The sequence below is a fragment of the Eublepharis macularius genome, chromosome 3 (assembly GCF_028583425.1).
Source record: "Eublepharis macularius isolate TG4126 chromosome 3, MPM_Emac_v1.0, whole genome shotgun sequence".
In the NCBI taxonomy this organism is placed as follows: Eukaryota; Metazoa; Chordata; class Lepidosauria; order Squamata; family Eublepharidae; genus Eublepharis; species Eublepharis macularius.
In genome coordinates this window covers 85995852-86021093 of record NC_072792.1, presented here as the reverse complement: position 1 = coordinate 86021093, position 25242 = coordinate 85995852, and the positions used below count along the sequence as shown (strand labels likewise).

At 40.0% G+C, this 25242-nt stretch overlaps 1 protein-coding gene across 4 annotated transcripts in view; it reads left to right on the top strand.

The window, feature by feature from the left end:
• CASK (calcium/calmodulin dependent serine protein kinase) overlaps window positions 1-25242 on the top strand; it is a 361240-nt gene that overhangs the window by 332383 nt on the left and 3615 nt on the right. For all 4 annotated transcript variants that reach the window (XM_054974058.1, XM_054974057.1, XM_054974056.1 and 1 more), the window contains 4 exons: window positions 7550-7630; window positions 7719-7799; window positions 10396-10598; window positions 21316-21399. In XM_054974058.1, coding sequence (XP_054830033.1) covers window positions 7550-7630; window positions 7719-7799; window positions 10396-10598; window positions 21316-21399 — 449 coding nt within the window. The remainder of the gene's footprint in view (window positions 1-7549; window positions 7631-7718; window positions 7800-10395; window positions 10599-21315; window positions 21400-25242) is intronic.

The window sequence follows — 25242 nt, the reverse complement described above, 5'->3', positions numbered from 1 at the left end:
ATTCATATGATTTTTACATTGAAACAAAACAAAAAGGCTGTCATATTTTAGATCTTTTGGTCCTGTTTGTGGCATTGGACATGATCTGGGACAGTATACTGGATTTTGGGTGGCCCCATGTAAAAATCAAGAGGATCCGTGCTTTTGAATCATGTTTTTGCACCGTGGCACTGCCACAAAGCTGTGGATGAATGATTTTTTTTGGTCCCATTTGTGGCAATGGACATGATCTGGGATTGTATGGTGGATTTTGGGTGGCCCCATGTAAAAATCAAGAGGATCCATGAGGATCCGTGCTTTTGAACCTTATTTTTGCGCCGTGGCGGTTCCACGAAGTAGTGGATGGCTGAATTTTTTGGTCCCATTTGTGGCAACAGACATGGTCTGTGGTTGTGTGGTGGATTTTGGGTGGCTCCACTTAAAAATCAAGAGGATCCATGCAGATCCATGCTTTTTTGGCATGTTTTTGTGCCATGGCAGCACCACGGATTAGTGGATGCATGATTGTTTTGTTGCAGTCTGTAGACTAGGACATGATCTATAATATGACAGCCTTTTTGTTTTGTTTTGTTTCAATATAAAGATCATATGAATTCACGAGGATCCGTTTAAAAGCATCTGGATCCAGCTTTTACCCACTCCCTTTTAAACACACACAGAGAGCCGTGAATGAGGTTTTCCCACAAAATACAGTGTTTTAAAAGCAGGTTAAAAACAGAGAGTGACAGACAGAAAAACAGCCATTCCTCCTACAAAGCCCCGTTCTTTTAAAAAGCAAAAAACATTTGGAGTGCCCGTGGTGGCTACAGAACACCCCCTTCCCCCTCCCTCCTCTCTCTTCTCCCAAATGGTGATGCGTTGCTGGCTGCTCCATGGTTGGAAGGAAGCCCTGCTGATCAAGGAAAGCTGGGCTTCCATTCGCGTTTCCAGGGCGACAGAAGGAGGGCAAACACAGCTCAGGCATTCCCCCCTGGCTCCATTGCCAGGGGAATTGATTCCTGGCGCCTGAGTGTCTGCAATCCCGAACAGAAACCGATCGATCCGATCAAGCCCCGAACAAGCAAACCCCCGACCGCTGGATCGGTTGCCATGGACAGCACCGATTAGCCGGGTCCCGATGGCGCGAACGCCATTACCGGGTTTTTGTTCAAATCATAATGCTGATTGTGCCCATCTCTACTTGTAATCCATCTTTGTAGAGGATGTTGGTGTATAGAGACTCAACATTCATGATGGCCAAAAATAGTGTTACCTGGAAGATTGTCAGCAGATTAAATTTTTCCCAGAAAGTATGTGATGTTGTGCACATAACTAGGAGCATTGATTGCATAGGGTCTGAGAATGGTGTCTGTGTATCTAGAAATCACAACAGTGATGGTGCCTGTCAGATCCCTTAGTTCTCCACAACAAACACACAGGTGATTTGGTTGAAGTAACATTTATTATAGATCCATCAGTTCAGGTTGATCAGACAGTGGAACTGGCAGAAGTGACATGTAGAGGAAAAGCATGGTTAGTTATAGAGGAAAGTCCCACCACCCAAGTTAGTAGCCTGGTGAAATTCTGGCGCAAACGCCAGAGACAAAAAGTAGTAAAGTTTAGACTACGATATGCAACAATATCAAATGAGGAATGAAATCATCATTGTTCTCATGGCAGATACGATTCCGTCTAGCTGCATCTGGCTCCAAAGCCGTTTGCTGTTAAAGTGAAAGTGTTTAACTTAAAAGAAGAGAGAACACAATGAGCTTCTAAACAACAGGTGCTGAAAGGCCCTCAGAAGGCCCTCAGAACTCTTCACAGGTTCAGAGGTCTAATGGGCAGCATACAACCCCCCATGGCATGTATTGCAGTGCCTATGCCTGAGACAATAAGTCTTTCTGGGTTGCTGGGCTTGTGTATTTTGGGCAGAAGATAGATTGTGCCAGGTCACGGTCCTGTTGTCTGTCCATATAGATATATTCCTGTATATATGTGTGGATAATCCCTTTATAATCCTGTTTGGTATTCTTGATTGGGGTCTGAAGATAGTCATTTGTAGAAGGTAGTAGAGAGTTGTCTTTCAGCCTTCTTAATGGAGTCTGATTTGCTCATTATGAAAACTCATCCTCCTTTGTCAGCTTGTTTAATTATGATGTCTGGATTGTTTCTAGGGCTGTTAATTGCATTTCTTTTGTCATAGGTGAGGTTGTGTTGTGAAAGATGATTTTTCTTGATTATGTCAGTTTGGGCTCAGTGGCAAAAGTGTCCCATGTAGAGATCTAATGTGGAATTGTGACCATAGGGGGAGGGGTGGGCATGTAGAGTACTTTTTTCTGTAGCATTGGGTGGGTGGCAATGGGTGTTGTCCATTTGTGCGTTGGAGAGATGGCAGCTGTTCAGCAGTAGATTATGAACTATTGTGTTGTGAAGATGCTGCCTGTCCATCCATGTTCTGTTCCAAGGCTTGATCAAAGTACTCCTTCAGATGCAGATGGCAAAAAAAGGGCCTCCAAGTCACCACAGAACTGTATCATCCGTGTGGACGTAGTAAGGTAGAAGGAAAGTCCTTGTGAAATAAATTCCTCTGCCAGATTGAGAGTGTGCTGCAAAAAGTTGACAATATTGAAGGAGGAATTGTTATGGTTTACAGAATACAAGAGGCTAGAAATCTTGTCTTTCTCTTTCTTCCGGGAGATGAGTTGGGAGCTGTAAACAGCTAGTTTTCTTTTGCAAAAATCCTGGCAAATGGATTGATTCCATACAGAAATGTCCAGTTCAGAGTGGTCCCTTCCACCCTCTGACTGGGATTTAAGTACTCAGGGATTTCCATTCCTACTTATATCAGATGAAGGAAGCTTGTCTCTCAAAAACTTATACCCTGGAAATCTTGTTGGTCTTTAAGGTGCTACTGGACTCAAATCTTGCTCTCCTGCTGCTCACCAACATAGCTGCCCACCTAAAACTATCCTTGTAAAGATACCATTAATACATGTCAGTCATTCTAATGCAGAATATTGCCATTTTTCCAAAGAGATGAAAATATTGATTGCATTGTGTGATTAGATGATTTGAAAGTAGTGTTCTTTAGTGAAGCAGCATTCCCTTTCCTTAAAAACTATTTCCTTTCCTTGAAAACTTACTTAGTCCAAGCGATCTTTGTTTAAAAAGCAAGACAAAATTTAAATTGCACATTATTCAAACATCAAGAACACAATCCAGCCCAAATTAATTTCACTTAGAATGTTGAAGTACAGTTTCCCCACTGAAATTGGAGTAGGGGCTTGGGTTGTATCCCAAATTATTTTGTTTTAGTATTGGGGGGAGGAGTCCATTATAATTTCTGGCCTTCTGTGGAGGATGTTTATGAATTTAAGATTATCATTACATTAAAATGTCAAACTATTGACAGAAATAGGACTCAGATACTTCCTAGTGACTGAATTCACAGGAAAGTAATGCAAGTAGCATGTGCTGATGAATTCGAAAAAATCCAAAAGTGGTAATAGTACAGTACTTTTTATTGGAATCAACCAAACATCACCAAGTAGTGAGTAAGCTTTTAGATTTCTCAAAATATTTTGTCGGGTTAAATATTCAGTAAAAATACACAAACTGAGGGGAGGGGGGTATCATTCAGTGCATGATGGAAAAGTTCCACAGCCCATAGCTTGCTTCCAGGTGAGTAGCAATGTTAGTCTGAGGCAGCAAAATAAAACAGCAGTCTAATAGCACCTTAATGCTGGAATAAATTTTGTTAGTCTTTAAGGTGCCACTGTACTCCTGTCATGCCCTAGCATGACTTAGAAGTAACGATGGTGTTCCTCTTTGAAAATATCAAAGCCTGCAACTTGGATCTCTAACACTAATCAGAACACATGGCTCCTTCGTAAGACAAGAACAGAAGTTTAAAAAAAACGTGGTAGGCCTTGTATTGACCATGCTTGAAGCTAGAGATTCATTTTTGATGGTGCACTAGGTATTAAGGCCTTTTAGTTGATCCTGCCAAAAGGAATCATAATTGCTGTTACTTTTGAATATTACAGTTGGGATGCCTAATCCTGTGTCTTGCCTCAGTCTTGTGCTGTGATTGGCTGAGGGGATGTTCATTGTTTTTAAACATGGAGAGCTATTCCATTCCTACAATAATTTCATACCAAAATTGGTTGGGGGGAGCAGCCTAGTTGATTAAAGGAAACTTCCTAAAGACAGATGGAAGCAGCTACGCCCCTACAAGAAATCTGGAAATGGTGATCTTTCTGCTGTATTACAACCATTGTGTGAGAACACTTGCTCATGGAGCGGGGGAGCTGGGGGGGGTAATTAACAGTTATGTAACAGTTAATAACTGCTAAACTACTTTCCCAACCATCCCTCCTTAAACCCTTCATACCCTGTTGTTCCACGTCTTTCAATCAGTACCCAACCCATGCATATTCAAATGGCTCATTCCACAATGAGGAAAAGAGGGAGCATACTATTGACTTATTAATTATATTTTTAAAACTTGACTATAAGTGGAGACCATCACTGTCCATGCATCTCTGTACACCAGTTACATTCTAATGATGTATGAGCCTTTTCCTTTTCAAAATTGGCCCTCGCTTTATGTAACAGGCTTTCTGAAATAGTACAGAGGATGTCATCTTTACAGACAATTTGTAAAAAGTGCTGCAAGACTCTGCTGTCTGTGAGGGCATGTAGCAGGACTTGTGCTGTAGGAATAGGGTTTTCTGTGGAATATTAAGAATGGTATATTTTATGGTTTTAATACAACAAATGGTAAGCCTCCTAGGGAAAGGTGGGATATAAAGGTTTTAATAAAGTAAGCAAAATAGATAACTGATGAAAGTATCTTCTAAAATTGACTTTATTTGTCTGGTATAGTTATGTTTGTCCTATCTCTGTTTACAGTGAATAATGGATTGCCAGTATTTCTTGTCTTCTTTCAAACATTACTACTACCTCATTTTTGCTCTAATTATTTCAGAACTCTTAGCCTTAAGGCTCCGTTTTCAAAATGTCTGTTTCAAGTCCAAGTCGGCTACTAACCTGTGCTCCAGATACTACATTTTCTTGTTTTTTTAAATTCCAAAATAAATCATAAAGGCATATTGCAGTATATTTAATTATATAAATAGATTAACATTTTACCAGCATTGTTCTGACTTTTAAAAATACTATACTTGTCATGTTAAATTATTCTTCCTTTAATGCCAATAATTGCAACATAAAACAGATCAAACTTTTCTATAACATGTTTATCATTAATTGTGATTTATTTGCCTTGTGTTTAGAATATTGCATGGTAAAAGTTTGTTTTGTGCATATACTTTTTATTTTACTAATATATTATGAGCCATATTTCAATGACCCCTGTACATTTTTCATGCTGTCTTAATCCCAATGGCCTCTGTGCATGTAAGTAACCTGTCAAGTGACAATGCCTCTTTATTTGCTTCTTACTGTTTTCTTTCAATAACTCCTTTTCTTTTTTGACTAGAAATAGAAAAAATGTTTAAAAGTTCAGTCTGTAAATGTGTCCATGTGCTCCTCTAATCTTGTGTAGATTTTTTTTTTTCGTTTCTGTTTGGAAACTCTGAAATGACTAGTAGATACAGAACATAGTAGGTTTTTGATTCTGCTAATTTTTCAAGGGCCTGTTTGCTCTAGGAATTCTTCCAGTGATGGTATATTCAGGGTTGGGCTGAAAATTGCTATACAGTTTCAGTGTTCATTTTGTTTTCTCCTAGAATAATATATTTGAGAAAAAAAATAGGTTTTCCAAATTTTACATCATTAGTAGCTGGGTTAGACAGGCTCTACAGTGACGTTTAATGCACAGCATGTTCTTCATTCTTAAAAACCTCTTCTTAGCAAACTGCAACATACTTATTTATGGCCTACTTTATTTATTTATTTATTTTTAAGAATTAGGGGCATCTTTGAAGAATTATTTGGTGGTGGTGGAAAGTGCCATCAAATCATAGCTGACGTGGGGACCCTTACTGGGGTTTTCAAGGCAAGAGACTAACAGAGGTGGTTTGCCATTGTCTGCCTCTGCAACTCTGGTCTTCTTTGGAAGTTTTCCATCCAATTACTACTTGGGGCTGACCCTGCTTAGCTTCTGAGATCGGGCTTGCCTGGGCTATCCAAGTCAGGACAAAGAATTATTTAGGATGTGTAAATTAATAGCCTATCAGAAAATATCCTGAATATCTCTGTAATTATTTTAATACAAATTTCTCAGCCTATATTATCAGGCTGAGATAGATGAAGTAATTGTTGTGTGGTTTTATTTTATATGCAGAACACTTTCTAATAGTATGTAGCAGCAAGCAAGACTTTCCAAACTGTTCTGCAGTACATCAGACATATGTCAGCATTTCAGAGAAATATGCTTGAATGCAGATTTATTTAGAACATCAGAATATTATTTAGGACATTTCTATACCGTGTCTTTAGAGTCATGCACAAAACCACTTACAATTAAAAACCACAGTATTTTTTAACAGCCATTAAAAACAAAGCTATTTTTTAAAAGCCCTTTTTTAAAAATCCAGTCTTAGATTCCAGTTTAGATTCCAGACTTCTGAATCTGTATCTAAAATTGTATTGCAATGATTTTATTAAAAAAAGCCAATTGCTAAACTGTCTTCTCTCTTTTTTTGAAATCACACAAAAACCATACAGGAGATACTTGGGGCTTCTTTGCTGTTACACCATTAACCATTTATATTTTGAAAGATGCCTATATAATTGGCCAAATTCTGTCAGTTACAGGAGGGATTTTTCTATTGAATTCCAACATTTCATTGTTGGAAACAAGAAAGAATAGACCAGTTTTCTCAGCTGCTTAGTGTCAACTGTTAATTTGCAATAGCAGTTGACACTAGCAAATGAAACTGGGTTGCAGTACTATAGTGAACATAAGAACAACTGAAAAATCATTGTTGAAGTTATGTTTTATTAAATGTTTCTGTTGTGCTGGAAGCTTTATAGTTTCCAGGGAAGCCATCCTCTTTGTTCTAGTTCTTTATTCTCTGTCAATATTTTAAGGAGCATGTTAATATAAAATTAGTATTTCTATGTGAAGAGAACTCTACTTACAATTAATCAGGTAAATGTTTGTGGAAGAATACCTAAAAGTAGCTGAAAGAATAACATAATAAAATCAAGCTTAAAATGCATTTTGATTTGTTTTAATAAAATATCAAAATTGTTTACTGTTTATGTAAGTAGATATTCTCATATTTGTATTCATCTGTCACTGCCTATACACTTTATTGCTCATTTTCAGGGATCCCAGCATTTTCAGAAGCTCTAATTATTTATAATCTGTACATTGCATGGTTTCAGTCACAAATTTTTAAGCATGTAATTTGAATTTTTCTTAATAGCATCCTGTGTTAGTAAAAATATAAGAAAATACTTTGTTATAATTTCAGTTTAGTTGCAGCATTTTGATGCAGATACAATATTCATAAAATCACACTTGGCATTAGTAGAAAGTAAGAATGTTTCAGTATAGGGATTTTTTCTTATTCCTGGCTTTTATTTTCTTTTACAGTGTTTGATCAATTAGATCTTGTCACATATGAAGAAGTAGTAAAATTGCCGGCATTCAAAAGGAAAACACTAGTCTTACTAGGTAATTTTTTGAATATAACTTTTGTTCTATAATTATAACAGCATATTATTGAACCTCTATGATCATTTTCAATTTCTGTTTTCTATAGGAGCACATGGTGTTGGGAGAAGACATATAAAAAATACACTAATCACAAAACATCCAGACAGATTTGCATACCCTATTCCACGTAAGTGACATGTTTGGTGGGAGGATGGATATTAATTATTATGAGGTATTTATCGCATATCTAATTCTCAAGTGCCCCGGGCATACTGATACTTGGGAACAAAGTATGAGAACAAAAGACATTTCTTTGCAACTCTTGCAGAAAAATCTCAAACGCTGAAAAATTCCCCCCCAAAATCACCACGTATTTGCACATGCGCCCCACACATGAAAGGAGGTGATCCAGAAGTCTTACTATTGGTCAACAGGAACATTTCGTTGGCAACAACAGTGAGCAGCTGCTGTCACTCTGGACGACTGAACAACCCTGCACAAAAACTGGGCGGGTGCGCTAAATGATCCAGCCTTTGCAAGTGACACACTGCTGCCAGAGTAGCAGTGCCCATTCCAGCCACCAGCTGCTTTAAAAGCCAGCAACCAAGCAACTTTTCAAAGGGAGGTAGCATGCCTTGCCTCTCCCTGTTGCAGCAGTTATAGTTGTGAGCTACTACAGGCCCACATGGTGTACCTCCAAGCCCTTGAAGATAAGGAGCAGGGACTCAGCACTGAAAGGTTTAGGGGAGGAGGGTGGAAAGATGAGCAGGGAAGGATGTTTGGGAGGAGGGGAGGAACAGGGAACAGTTCGGAGGGAAGTGGAACAGCAAAAGAGTCTTTGGGAGTGGGGGAACAAGAGAAGGAAAAGGAACAGGAAAGTTTGTTTGGCAGGGAGTGGAAGGCTGTGGAGGGAGGGAGGATGTTTGGGAGGGGGTGAAGGGGAACAAGGAAGGGTGGATAAGAAAGAGGGACAAAGAGGAACAGGGAAATCTGTTTGCGGTGGCATGATGGGAAACATGGTGGGAAGGAGGGGGTGGCAGAGGCAAAGAAGAGTGGTGACAGAGGGAAGCCAGTGAACCCACTGTAGCTCCCGAGAATTCCCTCCCCTGTGAGTTTTGCAAGGGGGAGGCTTGTTACAATACAAACCCAGTCCACAAAAGAAAATGCTTCAATAAATCTATTAGTCTTTAAAGTGCCACAAGACTGTTTTCTTTTGCTGCAACAATTCTATGCGCTCTTGCTCTTCAAAGGATTGCACTGTATCACAGTGTCCGGTGCCCAGGCCAGACTTGGGAACCCACCGAGAGCCACACATCCCAAAAACAAGGCTTACAGCCCCACCATCCTGCCCTGCTACCCTTAGCACTCACCCAGCAACAAGGGAACAAGCAGCGAAGGCACAGGGGCCAGGAATGCTGAGGAAGCCACAGGTACAGGAAGCTCAGGCCAGGCCTCATCAGCAGGCGACAAGCTAGGTGGCAGCTCCTGAGTCCTAGCTACTGCCAGCTTCCCAGCCAAGACTCCAGAGCCTTGCCTCATCCCACAGGAAGCTCAACAGCCCAGCTAGAGGGAGATGGTACAGGAGGCACAGACAGACAGTGCAACTGCTAGCAGCTTATCAGTGGTGGCTAAGACAGTGCCAGACCACATCCCAGCACAGAGGCAGACGGGGGAGGTGCAGCAGCCTAACAAACTAGCAGACAGGCTAGAGGGAATTGAAAATAGCTAGGAGAGGCTGGCAGCAGAATGACTACAGGTGTGGCTACCGAAGGCAGCCAAGGCAGCAGCTAGGTTGTTGGGGGCAGGACTAGGAAGTGGAGCCTGGGAATGGTGAAGGGATAAAAGGGAAGTCCGCCCACAAGCAGGGGTGGAGAGAAAGGAGTTTGGAGGAGAGCTTGGAGTAGCATACAGAGCGAGTTCAGAGCATGGCCAAGAGGGTAGTAAGGGATGCCTGGGCAGTGTTAGCCCACCCCGTGCTCTTGTTCTGAGATCCGGATCACCCAGCTGGTACCTGCCCGGTCAACAAGGTTACAGCTGAACCCACTAAGGCAGGGCCAGGGCAGCATGAAATCTCACACACAGCTACCCCACTGGAACACAACAGTTGTAATTTACAAAAAAACAAACATATGGTGTTAAAAACCAAACGTTTTTGGCCAGTGGGAATGGGGGGGAATGCTGCCAGTCCTCCCTCCTGTTGAAGACTGCCCCCCAGGCTATTCCTGAGGGTTCCCTGTCCTCCAGGAGCAGCAGTGTACAGAGCTCAGAGGACTGCACTGGAAGGGGAGAAATGTGAAAGTTCTGTAATGCATGTAGAAGTAGAAGAGGGAGGGGAGGGGCTATGGCTCAGTGGTACAGCATTTGCTTGGAATGCCAGCGTTCCCAACTGTTTCCTGTGCAATAATATAGATGATAGAATTTATCCATTTGCAAGTGATGAATAATGCATCAGTGACAGCCACTCACCCCTAGGGATGGATTCAGGATTCTGTTGCTGGCTCTGCTCCAGCCTCCCTCATGCTCCATCTCACAGCAAAAGATAATAGAGATGGGATATTGTACAGTTTGAATATAGTGCTACTATAGTCACAGTAAAAAGTCAGTTTTTAGAACAATCATTTGGAGAGACTTGTTTACTGCTGGATGTTTACTGCTGGATGACTTTTTCATCAGTGTACGGCATTTTGAAAACAGCAAAAGTATAGACATTGGTTGGGGTGTTGAAACATGAGAAATGAAGTTTAATCACATTAAACTTTTGATGTTTACTCTTGTAATTACAGATACAACCAGACCACCAAAGAAAGATGAAGAGAATGGAAAGAACTATTACTTTGTATCACATGACCAAATGATGCAGGACATCTCCAACAATGAATATTTGGAATACGGTAGCCATGAGGATGCAATGTATGGGACAAAACTGGAAACGATACGGAAGATCCATGAACAGGGATTAATTGCAATACTTGATGTAGAACCTCAGGTAGTTATACCTTTACCTTATGCTAAAGTGGCTCATTTTTAACAAGGTTGAAATAAGTATTTCTCAAAGGATTAGTCTTGTTTCTTAAAACTAAAGCATATTTGCACATGAAATTTTTCAGTTAACATGAACAAGACTACTAGAGCTAAGTGAATAGCATTTATTTGTTGTATATAGCCAAAAGCGATTGCAATTAGTCTCAAAGAGCATAAAACATAAATCATAAATAACCTTATTAAAGTAGAGCTAAGTGATCGATCCCTGGCCTAGTCAACCAAGGTGATCCTGATCTTGTCAGATCTCAGAAGCTAAGCAGAGTTGGCCTTGGTTAGTAATTGGTTAGGAGACCTCCAACAAAAAACAGGTTTGCAGAGGCAAGCAATGGCAAACCACCTCTGTTAGTCTCTTGCCATGAAAACCCCACCAGGTATCGCCATAAGTCAACTCTGACTCTCCACACACCCTCTCCAACTAATCAATATCATTATGCATGCCTACTCATTTGCCTACTTTGATATAGAATTAGTGTAAGTGGCGTACGGTGGATAACTAAATTTTGGAAAAATTAGCTGCAGTTCTATTTTATTTTTTAAGGGTTCCTGGCCCTTACGCTTGAAGTGATATTATAAGCACAGAACTATCATTTCAATAGCCTGTGGACTTGGAAAGCAGTTCCCCTGTTGGCAAGTGAGGAATTTTCATTTCAGTACAAGGGCTTAATCTGTACATGCAGTGTGTTAGTTTGAATCACAGTTCTGCCTCTTTCTGATCAAGGATTACTCTTGAGATGGAAGAACAAGAAAGCAGAGGCAGATTAGTATGAACAGATTGCTTGTCCTCTACATGTGTGCTTGGGGGAGGTTTGTTGGGTCATGGGAATCCCAATGTAGTTATATACTTGTGGGGGACCCATGAAGACTTGCAGGGGGCATCTAATTTTTCCTCCTGTATCCTCCTGCCCTCCCTTGGCAGCCTCCATAGCCTCTCTCCTTTTCCTGCTCTCCTTTCCCACCAAACAAACTACCTTCTCTGCCCCTCCACTAATCTTCAGCTTTCTCCCTTCTCTTTTTTTCTGTTCCACCCAACTACCTTTTTCTGTTCTCCTCCACTTCAAGCTTCTCCTTCTCTCCCCTTTCCTTGCTTCCTTCCATCTTTTACCATTTTCAGTATCTACTCACACACACACACCTTTGACTGACTTAAAGCCAGGCCTTGGAAGGCTTGTGGCAATATTGTGGTAACCTAGCAACCCTTGATGTGGCCACCATGATCAGAATGTAGTCTCTTGGTGGACAGTGATCTCTTAAAGCTACAGACTGCTTCGATTTTATGGGGAGGTGTTTCTTTATTTATATCCCACCTCCCTGTTCAAAAAGAACACCCAAGGCAGCTTACAGATATAAAGGATCCTAATTTTAAAAAATCAAATAGTTATTCAGTAATTAACAAAAGAGTAGCAGTTTTCAAGTATTTTTACAGGTAAATAACTAAGGGGCCGGACAGAGCAAATGAAACAGCTCACTCCTGCTAAGTTATCCACAGGTGAAAGACAGCACCATCTTGTAGCTTCTTTTTCAAGACTTAAGCAGCTGGGAGGGCTGAGCAGGTGAAAAAGCTTGGCCCTGAATGACAGTTTTCAGACTTTTCTACAAATCTAGGACTTGCTTCAGTTTGTTTGTTTGTTTAATTCAATTTTATTCCGCCCTCCCCACATCAGCAGGCTCAGGGCGGATTACAATCAATATAGTAATTTAAAATACATATAACTTTGGACTTCCGGTTTGGGATTCATGGAGGTCTGAAGCAGCTCCATTCGCGGAGCTGACCGGACTGCCGTTTTAAGCGGCCGGCGGGGGAAATCTAGCCCGCGGCCGACTGCTCTCAGGCGGAGAGCAGGCAAAGAACGCTCAAGACCCTAGGGTGTGCTAGATCTCGGACGAGGGGGGGCTCTGTGCAACGGGTCCCCTCCCGATCCTTGAGGTCCCACCCTGCGACAGGTCGGCTACGATCTCTGCGGCAGTTCTGGGGCCAATTCGGCTGGCATAAGACCTACATACCCAAGCTTCGAGTGGGGAAAGAAGTGGAGAGGAGAAGTTATAATCGAAACAGTGATTACAGCCCGAGAAAAGTGAAAGAGAAGGTAAAGATCACTATCTTCTGATACGGGACAGATTGATAAAAGCAGAGAGGAAGAAAAGTAGATTTTCAAACTGCAACAGGCTAATAATAAGGAGGGGAAGACTTGGCAAGAGTTGTATTTGAAAAGAGACTAAGTTTAAAGAAGTTATTAAAGAAATTGGACTATTGTTTTGAATACTTGCGGTTATGGAGCTGTGAGAAAAAGATACCATCGCGAGACCTACTGTGGGAAGTCGGGAGACAGGAAGTACGTAATAACAATAGAGTTGCTGGAGAGAAGTGGCCCTTGCCGGAGGGCAGGAAGAAGGGAATCGCCATCTTTGAAAGGGGAAGGGTCGCGGCTTCAGCGGAAAAGGAAGTAAGCCATCTTGGATTACAAAATCATAGAGGAACCATAGAGAAAAGACGCCCGACATTTTGGACTCTTTAAAAATTAATTTTTGCAAGAAGACCGGGACATTTGAAATAAAAAGACATTTAAATTTTACGCCACGGAGTTAAGGAAGAGAGCGGACTCGTGGGAGCGAGCCAAAGCAAGCCCCACGATGTCAAAAAAAGAGTGGCAATCGGCAATAGAAAACCTGGACAAAAAACTTTTAGATGTGATTAAAGAACTTAAGGACACGAAATTGGAGCTGATTAAAGAGGTCAAACAGACAGTAAAATCGGAGCTGTCAGAAGTGAAAAAAGGTATGGAAACAATACAAAGTGAACTACAAGGAACGCAGCAGAGAGTTAAAACAGTAGAAGACGCGATGGAGAACTTAGCAGACACACAACAAACAGAGATGAGACTGATGAGGGGAAGAATGTCGGTTGCAGAAACTAAACACATGGAGAAGCAGCTACGGTTTCGTGGCTTGCCAGAAGTGGAAGGAAAGTCAGCGCAAGAACAGATGACTGAGGTGTTAGCTGAATACCTGGGGAAGGAGGAGGAGGAAGTTGTGGCTATCCTAGATGTGGCATACCGTGTAAATTCGAGAATTGCAACCCAGAGGAAACTACCAAGAGACGTGATTGTGCAGTTTACGACACGAAATATGAAAGAGAAGATTGTGACAAAACAGTTTCAAGATCCATTGGAGATTGATGGCAAGACGATTATCATAATGAAGGAATTACCCAGGTCAGTGTTATTAGATCGGAAAAAATATAAAGTGCTAATTCAGATCTTGAAGGACATGAAAATCAGGTACAGATGGGAGTTACCAGAAGGTGTGTCCTTTGAGTTTGGAGGGGCCAAAAAGCGTATCAGATCTGAGCGAGAGATGGAGCGATTTATAAGGGACAATGAAAAGGACTTACCAACAAGATCATGAGTATGGAGTGTAAAGTTTTTATCTTGGAATGTAAATGGACTAAACTCACCAAACAAGAGAAAAAGTATTTTCCACTGGCTATTAAAACAAAAATGTGATATTGTTTGCTTGCAAGAAACCCATATTCGAAAGCAGGATGCAAAATATTTAAAAATGGGGAAATTGGGCAATGAATTTGTAGCGGCCTCCAATAAGAAAAAAAGAGGAGTGGTGTTGTATATAAAAGAGGAGCTACAGCCAAAATTTGTAATAAAAGACGTGGAAGCCAGATTTATAGCAGTGGAATGTACATGGAACTTAAAAAAAGTATTGGTAGTAGGAATTTATGCACCTAACGGTGCAAAAGAGAGCTTCTTTGAGGATTTGAGGAAGCAATTAGATGATCTTTCATACGACCAGATAATTCTTGCTGGAGACTTCAATGGAGTGACGAACTTGGAACTAGATAAAAAGACATCAACTGTACAAAAGAAAAGAGGATTGTTACCAAAGCTTTTTTTTGAGCTGATACAACAGGAGACTTTAGAAGATGTATGGAGAAGAGAAAATCCTAAAAGTAGACAATTTACTTTTTACTCTTCAAGACATTGTACACTATCGAGAATTGATATGATCTGGGCCTCAAAAGACTTAGCGTTATGGACTAAGGAGGTAGAAATAATGCCGATGGTAGGCTCAGATCATAATCCAATCATGTGGAAATTAGGGAGGAGGAGAAAAAGGAAAGCATGGAGAATAAATGAGGACTTGTTACAGGAAGGAGAGAATGTGGAGATGTTGAGAAGAGAGACAAAGTTCTTCATACAATATAATGTGAATAAAGAAGTACCAACTGACAAAGTTTGGGATGCCTACAAGGCGGTAATAAGGGGCATACTAATGGACTTAAATGGTAGAGTGAGAAAAAAGAAAGAGGAGAAGAGACAAGAGATTGAGGAGAAAATAAAAGCCAAAGAAATACAGTTAAAAAAGAGACCAGGGAAAAAGAAATTATACCAGGAAATTAAAATACTTCAAGAACAGCTGACAGCAATGAATAATAAAGAATTGGAGTGGAACCTTAAAAGACTGAATCAGAAAGTGTTTGAAGGAGCAAATAAACCTGGAAAGTATTTGGCATGGCAACTAAAAAAGAGAAGGGAAAAGAAAATAATAAACAAAATATGTGAGGACAATAAAACATATCTGGAACAGACTACCATTAGTAGAGCCTTTTACAAATTCTACGCTAAGTTATACAATAAGAAAGAGGTGAATAAAGAATCAATAGCGACATATTTGGAGAAAATGAAACTCCCAGTAATTTCGGAAGCTTGGAGAAATAGACTGAATAATGAAGTAACGGATGAGGAAATAAGTAAGGCAATACAATCTGCAAATCTGGGAAAGGCGCCAGGGCCAGATGGACTTACGGCTAAATTTTACAAGACAATGGCCAATGAACTGGCACCATTCCTAAAAGAGGTGATCAACGGAGTTTTAAAGGATCAACGGATTCCAGGTACCTGGAATGAAGCGAATATATCACTGATCCCTAAAGAAGGCCAAGACTTGACAAACGTGAAAAATTATAGACCTATATCGCTACTTAATAATGACTATAAAATCTTTGCGAAGATACTGGCGGAGAGACTGAAGGGGTGGCTTTCGGAAGTTATTGAGGAGGAACAAGTAGGCTTTTTGCCAGACAGACAAATCAGAGACAACTTGAGGACAGTGATAAATGCTATTGAATACTATGATAAGCGTTGTGATAAGGAGGTTGGTTTCTTCTTTGTTGATGCTGAAAAGGCGTTTGATAATTTAAACTGGGACTTTATGTTTGCCACTATGGAAAAGCTACAAATGGGAGAAAGATTTATTAGAGCAATTAAGGAAATTTACAGAGACCAGAATGCAGCAATTGTGGTGAATGATGAAGTGACTAAGAAATTAGCTATAAGTAAAGGAACAAGACAAGGTTGCCCGCTGTCTCCGCTGTTGTTCATTTTGGTATTGGAGATCCTGATGATACAAATACGACAAGATGAAGAAATCCGTGGAATAAAAATAAAGGATTATTCTTATAAGGTCAGAGCATTTGCGGATGGCATAATGCTAATTGTAGAAGACCCAATGGAGAACATGCCAAAAGTGATAGATAAGATTAAGGGGTTTGGAGATCTGGCAGGTTTTTATATTAATAAAAAGAAATCAAAGGTATTATGCAAAAACATGACTAAGCAAAAACAACAATCGCTAATGGAAATAACGGAATGTGAAGTAACAAATAAGGTGAAATATTTGGGAATTGAACTGACTGCAAAGAACATAGACTTATTTAAAAACAACTATGAAAAACTATGGACTCAGATAGAGAGAGATCTGATCAAATGGAACAGACTGAATTTGTCATGGTTGGGAAGGATTGCAGCAGTGAAGATGAATGTGTTACCAAGAGTAATGTTTTTGCTACAGACAATACCAATCATCAGAGACTCTAAGCAATTCGAAAAATGGCAGAGGAAAATATCAGACTTTGTATGGGCAGGCAAGAAGCCTCGAGTGAAAATGAAAGTTTTACAAGATGCAAAAGAAAGAGGCGGAATGCAACTGCCCAATCTAAGACTTTACCATGACGCAATTTGCCTAGTGTGGTTGAAAGAGTGGATGACGTTAAAGAATAAGAAACTACTAGCTCTAGAGGGATATAAAAAAATATTTGGATGGCACGCATACCTATGGCATGATAAAGTAAAGGCGAACTCGATGTTCCTGTATCATTATATACGGAGAAGTTTATATACAATCTGGAAGAAGTACAGAATCTATTTACAAGAAGGAACCCCTTTGTGGGTAGTTCCATATGAGGTGATAGACCCGAGAGCTGTTGATAATGAGCAACAATGTTTAACTTACAAAGAAATAACTAGAATTGAAGCATCTAAACTCAGAATAAAGACTCAGGAGGAACTATCACCTTTTTACGATTGGTTCCAGTACAGACAGATTAGAGATTTATATAACTCGGACTTTGTAAAGGGAGGTATACGAACAGAGAATTCGGAACTAGAGCAGACCCTTCTTAAAGAGGACAAGAAAAGAATAGCCAAGGTATACCAAGTACTGTTGAAATGGTATACTGAGGATGAAATAGTTAAAGTACAAATGGTGAAATGGGCCATAAATTTCAACAAAGAAATAACAATGGAGGCATGGGAATACTTGTGGAAGACTACAATGAAGATAACGACATGCACCAGCATTAAAGAGAACATTTACAAAATGATTTATCGTTGGTACATGACACCAAAGAAGATTGCGCTAGGGAATTTGAATACTTCTAATAAATGCTGGAAATGCAGGAAGCACAAGGGCTCCCTCTATCATATGTGGTGGACGTGTGAGGTAGCTAGGCAGTACTGGGGGGAAATAATAAGAGAAATGAGTGAGATTTTACAATTTCAAGTAAATAAGAACCCAGAACTCCTGCTACTAAATCTGGGAATGGAGGGAATTCCAGCCCATCATAGGACGTTGATATTTTACATGACGGCTGCAGCTAGACTTTTGTACGCGCAAAAATGGAAAGTACAAGAAGTGCCAACTATTGAAGATTGGATTTACAAATTGCTGTATATGGCAGAAATGGATAAAATGACAAGAAAACTGAGAAATCTGGACCCAGGACAGTTTAACACAGACTGGGAGAAGCTGAAACAATATTTGGAGAAGAAATGGGAGGTGGGAGGAGAACTGTGGCAGTTTGAGAACTATTGAAGTATAATAAAATGCAGAGGGGGGTGACTTTACCGGGGGGGAGAAGAGGTAAAAATGAATCTCTAAGCAGTTATGTTATTAGATTGATATATATAGAATAATAAATAGAATATTGATAGAAAATAACTAATCATAAGGGTTAACTATAAGGACTGACCAACTAATAATATTTTCTTTCTGATTTTGTACAATGTACCAAACTGAATATGTTTATTTGAAGGTATATATGAGTCAAATTGATGGATATCATATATAGATCTATGATTGAAGGGAATAGAAATATCAATGTAAACAAATATAACTAAAACAGAAAGAAGAAGATAGAATGAATAATATATAGAGTATAAGTTAAGTTGGTTGATTTATATGATTGTATGGCTTATATAGTTTACATAGTTTACGTTATACAGAAATATTTGAAAACGGAAATATGGGATAAATTGTTTATCCATTATGGGTACAGAGCATTAAAAATAGTTAAAGAAGTATTGCTTAGAATAAAAGGAGAATATACATTTGATTAGATAGAGGAATATATAAAGAGTAAGGGAAAAGGGACAAAGGGTTGGAAAACTGTTGGAAGTCAACAAAAAAGGGGGGGAAAGGGAGGGGGTTAGAAATTGGGAAATGGGAAAATTGACTGTGATGTGTAAATATAGGATCCTAACCCAATAAAAAAATTTTCAAAAAAAAAATACATATAACTTTAAAACCAATAAAACCACATAAATATTTAAAACATACAGCAGGAGACTTCTCCAATAACCACCACCCAACCATCTCCAAAGTATTTAACAGTCTGGGTGGGTAGGGGGGCATGTTTTCCTCTAGTCAGCCAGCAGGGAGGCCCAACCAGCATCAACCATACGCCTGGCGGAACAGCTCCGTTTTACAGGCCCGGCGTAAGGATAACAAATCTGGTCGGGCTCTAGTCTCTTTAGACAGAGCGTTCCACCAGGTTGGAGCCAGGACCGAAAAGGCTCTGGCCCTGGTTGATGCTAGGCGGGCCTCCCTGGGGCCAGGGACCATTAACAGCCGTTTGTCATTGGACTGAAGCATCCTCTGGGGCTCATATAGGGAGAGGTGGTCCCGCAGATACGCCAGTCCCAGTCCGCTTAGGGCTTTTTAGGTTAATACCAAAACTTTGAATCTGATCCGGTACTCCACCGGTAACCAGTGCAGTTGTGTTGCAGCACTATGTGCACTTTTTGCTCTGTACTCTAGGACCTGCTTCAGAATATAATTATATGCTAAGGCCTTTTTTAAAAGTTAAACTGTGAATACAGTCCAGGCTAAAATGTACATTTTATGATTTATTATTGAGCAGAAAGAGTATGATACAACTGCAGTGTTTTTCAAGGAACCATTTCTGGATTTTACTTCCAATCAATTTAAAAGATTTTTCCTTTTTAATAAGTCTGCAGTTAAGATTTATTTGTTTGAAATAAATATTTTCCATTTGACAAGTTGAATATAGTGAATGCTCTTCTACCTAGCAGAAAGCAACTAATACGTAAATTGATATTTTGTGTAGCAAAATTATTTCTAATGTCATGGCACAAATCTATCAAAATAGGTCAGCCAGAATCCAAAGATGGAACACGCACACATGGGAAAGAACTAAGATGGAGCCAAACAGTAGGGGTGTGCACTGGGGAAATATTTGGTTTTCCCGCTTCGGAAATCACTTTGATATGCTTCGAAAAGATTCAGAGCATGCCGAAGTGAGACCCCCCCCACCTCCACCCTGAGCTCCCCAACCCCAACCCCACTTACCTTTTCTGAAGGCCGCAGCCAGTGCCTGCAGCGTCTGTGCTGCTGCTTCAGCCGCCACTGCGGCCAGCAGGGTGGCAGGGAAGGCTGCAGCCGGCACCTCTGGCACCCGCACCACTGCTTCAGCTGCCACGGCAGGTGGGAGGGAAGGCCGCCGCTGCTGCTGCCACCGCTGCCAGGATGTCACAGGTAAGTGGGGTGGTGGTGGGAGGGAGCCCTTTAAAAAGGTCCCAATGCTTTGATTCGGTATTTCCAAATCAGGGCCATTATACTGGCCCTGATTCAGAAATACCGAATCTTTACGAATCCAGCCCAGTTCAGGTTTTTTCCGAACCGGGAACCCGAAGCGTACACCCCTAGTGGAGAGCATAATAGTGGGTGAAAATATTCATATGAGAGATTTCCCCTGTTGAAGAGAAAACTGTAGCAATGTTCCTTGTCTTGTCAATGCTATCCAGATGTCTCAGAAATGGGAACATCTCATTCCACATCAAATTAGAATAAAGGCAAAACATTGGCTTTGTGTCCTATCATTGATGTTACTTACCAAATTTGTTCAGCTGTGTGGCACCTTAATATGATTGCATTCCGTCTCTGATTGCCTGGGAACACTTAAGAAAAATAAATGTTGGAGAATTCAAAATTGAACCCAAGTACCACTATGAGATAAATATTTCATGCTCCCAAAGCCCCTTGTTTGCAGGTAAAAAATTATGCACAACCCTTGAAATTATTTGCAGATATGTTTTACTGCAACAATACTCAGTGCTAAAGAGAGCAGCAGCCATTTTATAGTAAATTACAGCTTCTCATCAACAGTGGAAATTACTGCAGTGTAAGCAGTACATGAAACTTCAAATGAGCTTGTAGTGCCTGTTCTCCATATGCTTGCCTATTCTTTGTATCCTGTGCACAATTTGTACTAAAATGAACACGCATGTGAACACATAAAGCTGCTTTATACTGAATCAGATAGTTGGTCCATCAAGGTGAGTATTGTTTACTCAGACTGGCAGTGGCTCTCCAGGGTCTCAGGTGGAGGTCTTTTGCATCACTTACCACCTGATCCTTTTAACTGGAGATGCCAAAGATGCTTTCTGCATGCTAAGCCTATGCTCTGCCATTGATCCATCACCCTTCCCCAAAATCAGTTTGAATTCTCAATTTACAAAGTTTTCTATGTCACAAATCCACAGATGCAGTCATGAGGTGACTAGCAGCAACTGCAAATCTTTCTGGTAACCAGGAGTCACTGGTTGCCCAACTTAAAATGAGTCCCCTTCTCTGTGCATCACAGAGAACTCAGCAGGGAGAAGGGTCTCTCCCTTCCTATTGGTTGAGAGAGAAACTGATCCTGCCCCTATTCAGACTTCTTTGGCACACTTCTGAGTGTCACTTGCACTGCTTCCAAGGGTCTCCAAAGTCTGGCTTAAAGTGATAGCATGTCAATACTCTCCAAAGTCTTCTGTACAGGCCAGAGGATTTAGAGAAGTGATATGGGCAGTGACAGCCACACCTAATGGATGGTTATTTTTTTTAATTTGTTATGGCATTTAGCCCTGTTAAAAGAAAGGAGTAACTAAAATGCATACTGTTTTAGGTCATTGCAAGGTTGGGGTCCCTGTTAACTAACTTTTATTTCTAAACATACTCAGAATCGTATGTATTGATTTTGTATGTATTAAAGTTTATGCCATATTTCTCCTTCTAAAATAATCTTTGCTTAGGCCCTGAAGGTTCTGAGGACTGCAGAGTTTGCTCCTTTTGTTGTTTTTATTGCTGCACCTACAATTACCCCAGGCATTCATGAGGTAAGAATTGTTACAAAGAAATCTTATTCATAGAATGTTAATAACATATACATATACCAGAACGTTAACTAATGAGATACAAATAATTGGAAATAATGGAGAAATTTTACATGAAGTTCAGAATTGTTTCTCTGTACCCTAATAAAGTTTTAAAATGCATCTGCCTTTTTAATACAAATTGTTTGCCTATAAAATATCCCTTTTGCTTTGCCATGTCTTACTTTAAATCCTACCTTTAAAGAGTACATTTCTAAGGGGTATGTCTGTACCAGTTCATTTTTGTGCAGTCGGTCACTGGCAATAGCATGAAACACTTATGAAGGCTGCATCTCATAACATTTTCCTTAATTCGAGTACTACTTCCTGTGTTCTTCATGAGCTAGCACCTCATTAAAGATGCGATAACCTTCTTATGATAATTCTGGAGAAATATCTCATGGTGATTCTCATCCAGCCATCCTTCATTCTCAGAACTTTTTTTTCATTTTTAAAGCATATTTGAGCTAATTCAAACGTTGACTCAACAAGCTTTGATAAGGGGAGAAGTACAGGACCATTTCTGATATTGCCAAACTCTGGCTATTTTAAAATTCCATAAACTTTCCCTTTTTTGCATCAGAGGTAATAGTGTGCACATGGATGCCCAGGTGCAATTGTGTATTTATCACTATTTTAAAGCAAAACCTTGAGATTATATTCCCAAGAAAAAGGAGACACCTACTTGTAGACAATGCATGGAAATTAACACTAAGTCAAGAGGCACAAACCAAAATGACGTTTAATAAGGGGTGCTGTTGCAAACATATCCTACGTGTCTGCCCTTGTTTTCTTTATTTTTTCTTGAATTATCATCTTTGCTTTTCTTCTCATTTTCTTGCACTTGTACTGATTTTATCTAGCTGCCAAAATGGTGCAGAAAGCTGCCTGTAAGTACCAGCTAGGAATGGATAACATGTAACCCTTAAATATTTTAATATTATTTGAATGTAGATAACTTTTTCCAGTTTGACATTATTTTCATTATTTTAAGTAAATGCATTAAAAAACAAATGAAAGTGTCTGTCCTGAAGACTGTTAAGGCAGATAATGCCAAGCAGACATTTTCAGTCATTAACTAGAATTCTTTCCAATTCCAGCTTGCTCCTGAAAAATATAGTCTTAAAACACTTGTGTTCTTCCAGAAGCAAATATAGAAAATATTATAACAATGTCCATTTCTGCATGTACACTAGTTTAGCCCAGTGCTTTTTTTCTGGGGGGATGCAGGGGTACGCGTACCCTAAACATTTTGTGAACCTAACGGGAGAAAGTAAAAAATTTAAAATGTTGGACTTCCCGCTAAACCAACTCCAAACGTATTATGGATATTTATGTGATTTGTTAAGTTTTATGTAGCGTATGTTGGCAGCAAAGATGTTTTGTTATCTTTAAACTCAGTACGAGCACTGTTCGTCTTACAAAAAATGGAACGTCTTTGAGCATCGAACATGCCACCAAGATCGCTGGCATAATCGGTGATCGTTAGGGTGGAGACAAATACAAACAAGTCTTCTCTAAGCCACTTGGAGTGCTGGTAGTTGGACTCTAGCACGGTGATTGGTCAGTCTTGTTGCTACCCCCTATGGCAGCGACCGATTTGTGTATTTGTGTACGTTTTGCGCAATTTTTCCATTTTTCTGATTTGAACTATAAAATGGTGATTTTCTTGAGTCAAACTGAGAGTACTCCTAAACATTTTTTTAGAAAAAAAGCACTGGTTTAGCCTCAAAAACATTATATATTTAGAGCTCCCTTTAGGAATACAATTCATTCAAAGCAGATTCTGTCTTGCAAAAGGCTTGTCACTCAAAGATAGCTGTTTGGGAGGGTATGAAAGAAGAAGTTAGTGAGCTGCAGAAATTCCTCTAAGGAATCCAGCTGAAGAAATCAGCTCTCCTCCCTGCAGCTTATAGGTATGCAAAAATGTTAACCTTTTCCCAGACATAGAAGCCCTAAAAGTCTGTACATGTTTCTAGTATAGAATGCTAGCAGTCTGGGCTGCTAGCCAGTTACTATGATATATATCTATGCCATTTCAGAAACAAATAGATCTATTTTATTTCATGAGGCATGAGACTCTATATATGAAATGCAACCAGGAAGGGTTGAGACATGTTATACATTTGTATCAGACTCAGAAAATGATCCTTGAAGTCTTTCTGCATGAATGTCTCAACCTATCACCATCCAAAGGATTCTGTATCCTTTTAGAGAAAAACAGTTTAGGGACAGTTGCATCAGTTGTCTGAGAAAGAGAAAACCAACTCTGATCCTAACAAAGATATATATATCTGAAGTTTATGATCATTTGTAGGCACAGCCTATTAAAGATTAAAAATGCATTACATTTGAAAAAGCCCTCATTAAAAAACCAAATGATTCAGTACACTTTTTAAAAAATAGTTAAAATTGTTCAGATTGCACCTCTGGTAAAGTAAAGGGTGGAGCTCTAGCCATTTTAACCAGATTTGTGTTGGAGGTGAGATATGATGAGATGGTATCCAGAAGAAGCTTAAAGTAGCATATGTAGACCCTGGTAATTTCTGTATGATTTTCAGAAAATATTCTTCAACTACATGGTTCACTTTACACAATACCTTTATAATCCCCAACGTGGTATCAGTAAAGTAGAGTGATGCATATAATAGATTCACGTGGGGAGCAGTGGAGAATTTCTGAATTGCTATTTGCAATATTGAACATGGCTTTGTGATTAATCTACAGCCAGTTTTGCCCCACCTGGCTGGGTACCCAGCCTGTATGCAATTTTAAAAGAAGCCTAGTTCTTTCCTTGGCCATTCCTAGCTCAGCAATTCCCAGACATCTTCCACTACATGATAGAATAATAATAACAACAACAACAACATTCAATTTATATACCGCCCTTCAGGACAACTTAATGCCCACTCAGAGCGGTTTACAAAGTATGTTATTATTAACCCACAACAAACACCCTGTGATGTGGGTGGAGCTGAGAGAGCTCCAGAGAGATGTGACTAGCCCAAGGTCACCAAGCTGGCTTCAAGTGGAGGAGTGGGAAATCAAACTGGCTCACCAGATTAGAGTCCCGTGCTCTTAACCACTACACCAAACTGGCTCTCAAACTGGCTTATCTGGTGAACAATCAGTTATTTCAGCTTGCTCTGGGCAATATGGGGCTTTTGATTGTAGCAAGAATTGCCAATCAAGTCCTGGCAACTGATGGGAGACTTTGGAATGTGGAGACAATGAAATCAGCATGAACCTGGAAGTGACATCACCACATCAGGGTGCCATAAACCAGTAAAGTTTGGATTGAATCCTAGATCATCATCACTATGCAATGATGTCACTTCAGGTTTGTGCTGGAAATGACCACTGATTTCCCCCCTCCCTAATTTTGCTCCCACTGCTCCACAAAGCAGCAGCAGAAGCCTGAGGTTGTAAAGCAGGAGTGGCATTCATCGTCCTTTGGTAGGCTCAATTGTGTTCTCTTTCTCTGAAGTCCTTTCAGTATCTGCTGCCACTTGAGCAATGAACACCTTTTGCTGTCTCAGCCAGACCTCCTTATACCTTGCAGAAGGATTTAAAATGCTAGCTTGATTAATTTCTTTCTAACTGCACTAGAAGGCCAGTCAGATTGCTGTATTTTCCCACCCTCCTGATTCATTGGTTAACTCTACAATTTTTGAGAATTTCTTTCTTGAGCAGCTACCCAGTATCTGTTTTAATTTACCAGCTCTTACACAGACCTTATGCAATTACATACATTTCTATTTACAGATATATACACAGGCTTGTAAAGATTCATCACAGGAGAATACT